The sequence below is a fragment of the Chrysemys picta genome, chromosome 3 (assembly GCF_011386835.1).
Source record: "Chrysemys picta bellii isolate R12L10 chromosome 3, ASM1138683v2, whole genome shotgun sequence".
Taxonomy (NCBI): domain Eukaryota; kingdom Metazoa; phylum Chordata; order Testudines; family Emydidae; genus Chrysemys; species Chrysemys picta.
Window position 1 is genome coordinate 9,751,843 of NC_088793.1, and position 6,000 is coordinate 9,757,842.

Consider the following 6,000-nt stretch of genomic DNA (forward strand, 5'->3'; position numbering starts at 1 on the left):
ACCTCGCTCACCTTGTCTCTCTCGTATCCTGGGACCGACACGGCTACAGACACACTGCATACACAAGGGAGACCCCGTCCATTGTAGACTAGATGGGGAAGAAGGAAGGTTTGACTATTGGACATTAAGAATGGAAACAATTTGGGGGGGCAACAGAAGTGAACACTTAACACCCACCCAAATTGTGGATAGTTGAGAAGAGGTCAAGAGTTGACCTTGCTAGTCCACTTTTTTTAAATGCCTAAAATATGGATGGTCTTTAATTCCGGTAATGCATCAGATAATTTAGGGATCCATTTGCTTTTTTCGAAGAAGCAGCAATCCTGGAGAGCCATGGCATAGATGTACAGAGTCCAGGAGGCCATTCCAATAGCGATGACGTCGATGGGAATGACTATTCAGAGCAGGTAAGAATCTGAGCTGAGCTACATGGTCCCAAATGGGAGACCCTGCATGTGACACTTCAGCGTCAAGGGGCCTTGTACCTCTCGTGAGTCAGACGTCCTTCTTTTTTTTTCTTTCATGTAATTTTAATGGGGAAAGTGGAAGAGCACAGCTCCCCTATTGAATGTGTGAGAAACCAGTATTCACCCACTTGGATTTATTGTCATACAACAGGACACTTGGCAAGTACGCAATGGGGAGGAGGAGGGAAGATGTTCAGAGGGAGGCAGAGAAGCAGAGAAGGTAGAAGAAGACAGGAGGATCTGCTCCAAACAAGCAAGTGACACCATTCACACAACACACAATGTTTGAAAAATGCTAGGACAGTGTTAACTCAAGCTACGCACCATGCTTAATTCAAGCTCTTCTTATCTCTGGCACTGGTACAGTGGTTAACCTTCAAGAAAGGATGTACAGATCTTTAACCATTTCTGCAGTGTGTTGGGCACAAACATGCTTCCCTGTGACAACAGGCACCCATGTTCTTATCCCACCTCCCCTTCTCCATCTTCCCCTGCAGAGTCAGTGGTGACTAAGTCCATTTTGGATAGATTCACTTGACATCATTGGCCTTGCTGAATAGTTCACTTAGATGGTTCTGCTTCCTTTGCTCCTTGTGTTCATGCTGCTACACCCAGGTGTCTGGGTTTTGTTGGGGTTTTCTTAATAGGCCATCCCTGGAAAGAAGTAGGAGATCTCATCACCTGGTTACTGGAAACCCAGTATCCTGGAGTAGCTACCCCAGTAGGCTCAGCCCAAGTCCAGTGGGACATTGATTGGGTGAGAGGTGCTGGTATGCCTGCTCTGTTTCCACCATCCTTGGAGCTGCTGCTGTTTCTTTGGGGGAGGACAAAGATCCTTTTATAGACCATCTCTGGAAGTAGTTGGTGGAGCTCTGCTCCGTATGGCTGTGCAAGGTCAGAATCTCCTAAATAATTGGTGTGATATATTTTGAAACTGCAGCCAAGCACATTTAATTGCATGCCTGTCAGATAGAGGAATTGATGGCTTAGCAGACGCGTTGTTTAGAATTCCAAACCATTTCTTTCTTTCTGTATTTTTGTATTATCCAACATATTTTTTGAAAGAGAAATAATTTGCTTAATTGCATCAAAATTCTCTGTTCAGAGTCCTTAGATGTTGCAGTTCTCAATGATCTAGCCCGGACTCCACTGTAAAGGATAATTAGGCATTAAAAGTTAAATGCATTACTGTGGAAAGCTGTGCTGATGACCATTTAACACCCATTCAGCCGTTAAAACCATAAAATCTGCGTTTCAGAGTATCATTCAGACTCCAGAAAACTTGAAAACATAAAGTTTATCCAATTACCATTAAAGTTAATAACATAAAGTTAATACAACTTCAGAGGGATTTTGGTTTTTTTTTACACTTTCTCATAGTTCACTTAATTGACTTTTAGAGTCAGGTATTCAAAAAGTCTGATGTGCATGTGGGGTTTTGAACATCTGGCCCAAAATTCATGGCAAATTAAGAGATTCTGTTAAACAGCCTCAGGAGTTGACTGAAAACTGGCATTTCTGTCCCACCAGCAATCACCACCTGCCATCTTGATTTAGAAATGATATTGTTGCAAATTCATCATCATGGGCCTGATGTAATAATGACAAAAATACTTAGCATTTTTGCTCTATAAAATGCTGTAAAAATATTAACTAATTCTCCCAAGACCTCTGTAAGGTAAGTAAGTATTTTTACCCCCAGTTCAGAAAGGGAGAAGCTGACGCTTGCTTTGCCCAAGATCCCAGAAAGAGTTGGTTTTTAGATTTAGGATTAGAACTTGGTTGGGTTTAGTGTGTGGGTACGGGGTGGTGTTAGTGGTCATTGATGTACAGGAGCTCAGAATAGATGATTTGATGTTCCCTTCTGGCCTTAAACTCTATGACTATGACTCATTCCTAGGACCCTACCAAATTCGTGGCCATGAAAAACACGTCACAGACCATGAAATCTGTTTTTTTTGTGGGCTTTTACCTTATACTATACAGATTTCACAGGGGAGACCAGCGTTTCTCAAATTGGGGGTCCTGACCCAAAGGGAAGTTGCAGGGGGGTTGCAAGATTATTTTAGGGGGTGTCATGGTACTGCTACCCTTACTTCTGCTCTTCCTTCAGAGCTGGGTATCCAGAGAGTGGCAGCTGTTGGCCGAGCGCCCAGCTCTGAAAGTGGCACCCTGCCAGCAGCAGCACAAAAGTAAGGGTGGCAATACCATACCGTGCCATCCTTACTTCTGCACTGCTGCTGGCGGCCGCTCTGCCTTCAGAGCTGGGCTCTTGGCCCGCAGCCACCGCTCTCCAGCTGCCCAGCTCTGAAGGCAGCGCCGTCAGCAGCAGCAGCGCAGAAGTAAGGGAAGCAGTACTGCAACCCCTCCTACAATCACCTTGCGATTTCCTCCCCCCCCCCCCCCCCCCCGAACTCCTTTTTGAGTCAGGACCCTTACAATTACACCACCATGTAATTTATGATTTAAATAGCTGAAATCATGAAATTTATGATTTTTAAAATCATATGACCATGAAATTGACCAAAATGGACCGTGAATTTGATAGGACCCTACTTATCCCTATGTAAGCGATGGCTGCTCGGTATGGCACTCTGTCGCCCTCTAGTGGTGGCTAGGCCAGCTAGCGATTGATGAGCTTGCTACAACCTTGGCTCTCTGAAAAGTGTTTTTTAGCTCAGGCAGTAGAGGCTTATGCATGAAGATCAACGTGTCCCAGGTTTGATCCCCACTGAAACAAGCCACCAAAGGGTGTCAGAGTTACACCTATATTCAGACCATGCCCCCACCCTGATGTAGGCTCAGAAAACTGCACGCTTCAGTGTGTATGAGGAATGAAGTCCTGCTCATTCGTTGATCTTAAAACATTTCAGTGCTGAGAAAAATCTTCACTGCAGAACTATAGCAGCGAAGTTTCCCCATCTTCTTCGTACTTCACAGCAGCCACACAGCCTGAACAATTAAACTGTTGTCCTGTTCAAATCCAGAGGCTTCTTTTTAGTGTTTAGAAAAAAGACCCATAGGAAAATATGGTGACAGCCTCCAGATCCGTTGGAGGTTGCAGTGTAGGCAGTAGTATAACCCACAGTTTTTCACTATTTAATTAAATGAGATGTGGCATGTAGAGGATGGCTGGCTAGACAGTGTGATCTGCTGTGGCAGTTCCTGCATGAGGTCATTTCACCACCTTTTTTCTCTGTCTGGGACATTTTCAGCAGTTGGTTTAGTGCTGAACGGTTTATGGGTGTATCCCTATATAAAATAGAACATGTGTATCTATGTGTCACTTCTATTTCACACAAAATCACTCTTACCTGATCATTTAATATATTCTGCACTACGCTCGCGATTAGCCAGGTTTTAGCTATTGAAAATAAACGTGAATCTCCACGCCCGGCCCTGCCCATTTCCATGAACCTGTGTTTGCCCAGTGAATGACATTTTCTTAAAGGGAATCCGTGTTTCTTTTCAATCCCACCCAGTTAGCAAAAGTGTAATTTGCGGCCCTTAGTTCACTTTAAAAACTCTTTCACTCAGACTGAATGCTCACTAATTAACAACGCTTCATCTTTTTCCTTTCTGCATACACAGGATGACAGCACTAGCCATAGTGACCACCAAGATCCCATTTCATTAGCCGTGGAAATGGCAGCAGTAAACCACACCATCTTGGCATTGGCCCGGCAAGGAACCAACGAAATCAAGACAGAGGCCCTAGACGACGACTGATACAAAGAAGGGGGAGGGTCAAAACAAGAAGTAACTTAGTTTTAGACGTAGCACCTTAGCAGACTTTCCTCGGTCCTTAATATGTGTTCTTCTTACAGTATAACTTTGCAGTTTCTTGTACGTCAGTTAGCTGTTAGGGTCTTGTTCTGTGAAGATGGCATGGTGCCCTCAGCCTTTGCATATACTCTCTCAGTATTAATTCCCAGTAAATAATCAGTCAACCAACCAACCTCCCTCTCCCAGCCCCAGTGGCTCGAAAATCTTGCTGCTTTGTCTTAGCATTCCAAGAAAGTGCTTCCAGGTATTTTAGAGAGTCCCTCAGTTCCAAGTCTTAGGCTACATTTAAAATCTTGGATACCCTTAGACATCATGTAAAACTAGTCTGTACGCTTTTCCTCCTCCAAGACTGAAAGGATGGAAGCTGGGGTAGAAGCACAGGGTCGATGGACACCATATTGGGAGTATCAACAGAGAGTAAAAAGAACACTAGAAACCCCACTTCAGCCTGGGAATAAGTGATTTCCAGCTGCAATAAGCCGTGCCTCACTGGTCACACAGTGACTTGATCTATTTCTTTTGGGTACTGCGCTGAGAATGTCCATGGGAAACATATTCACACATTTCGGTTGATGTCACATTCAACACAGACATCCTCTGCTCTCACAAGCTGCATGGCTTAGTGGATAAAATACTGCCTTCTGCCTCTGGGACCATGATAGAAGCCCAGCCTGGGATCACATGAAAAATGAGCTGAATGTCTAATGGACGGCAGTCCACTTCTCAAAACCACTATTCATTATTTGGCAGGCCTAGCAGTGCCTGCTCCGAAGAGGTCGAGACTCGATCGATCTATCATAGAAGTTGCGTTACCTTTTGTTCTTCCTCTCACCTTTTCCCCCTCCAGCCCCTCTCAAAAGCAATGTTTTCAAAAAAGGGATTAAGATAATAAATGGGTGAGTTTGTACAAGTCTGTGTAACTGCTGCCTGCAATCCTAACAGGCCTGAAAGGTTATTGGAGGACTTTGGTATCTAGTTTCTGCTAGTTATCAACATGGCATAAATATTCACCCAAATATGAACACTTCTTAAAAGGCAGGAAGATCTCCTCCTTGAGATATAGGGTGTAATGCTTTTGTGTTCTCTTTACTCTGTCCTTGTTATGGTGTGAGAAAGCTATACTGCTACAGACAATTTAATTAATAATGGGAAGCCATATTGATAATGGATGTGGTAATATTTGTAAAGCAAACCTACTTTAAGTAGCAGAAACTAACGGAATTGTTTTTCCTTGATCATATGTAGCACTTTTGTTACTTTTTTCTTAAAGATATTTATATTTGATAAATCTTTTTTTTAATCATTTGAGAATTCAAAATACCAAACGACAAACTTGCATTACAGAGTCACCCTGTGATCACCTTGTCATCTAGTATCTAAATGATGAACTGTGTATGCATCTAAGAAAATTACATCTGCTGGCATTGTGTGGAAGTGATCTCTGGCATCCTGATAAAAGTGATATGTCGCTGCCGGTAAGAGGAAACTGTTCACTGGAAGCAGCATAGGATGGGTTAGAGACGGGCTAGGCTGCATTATATCTTTGAAAAAATTAATGCATTTACATAGCATTTCCACTACATTCCATGTTATCCTCCCGGCTGTACAGAAATCGTTTCAGGGGGAAGATGGCTTAGTTTTGAAGCATGGCTTTCCTTTGTCTTTTGTTCATTTTTAAAGGTGAAGGGACGTTACTATGACTTGTTTCGTTTTTATTCCTTCCCCTCTCCTCCTCCCCCAGCCTTGC

The 6,000-nt window shown here is 43.3% G+C and overlaps 1 protein-coding gene across 13 annotated transcripts in view; it reads left to right on the forward strand.

Moving 5' to 3' along the window:
* HMBOX1 (homeobox containing 1) overlaps positions 1-5,571 on the forward strand; it is a 135,523-nt gene extending 129,952 nt beyond the window's left edge. For 3 of the 13 annotated variants that reach the window (XM_005290644.4, XM_065590122.1, XM_008171862.4), the window contains 3 exons: positions 313-407; positions 619-720; positions 4,059-5,571. In XM_005290644.4, the coding sequence (XP_005290701.1) occupies positions 313-407; positions 619-720; positions 4,059-4,196 (335 nt within the window). In that variant the 3' untranslated portion in view covers positions 4,197-5,571. Of the gene's footprint in view, positions 1-312; positions 408-618; positions 2,146-4,058 lie in introns of all 13 variants that reach the window. The other 10 variants (XM_005290645.4, XM_065590123.1, XM_065590121.1 and 7 more) reach the window with 8 other exon arrangements.
* Positions 5,572-6,000: the final 429 nt, after the last annotated feature.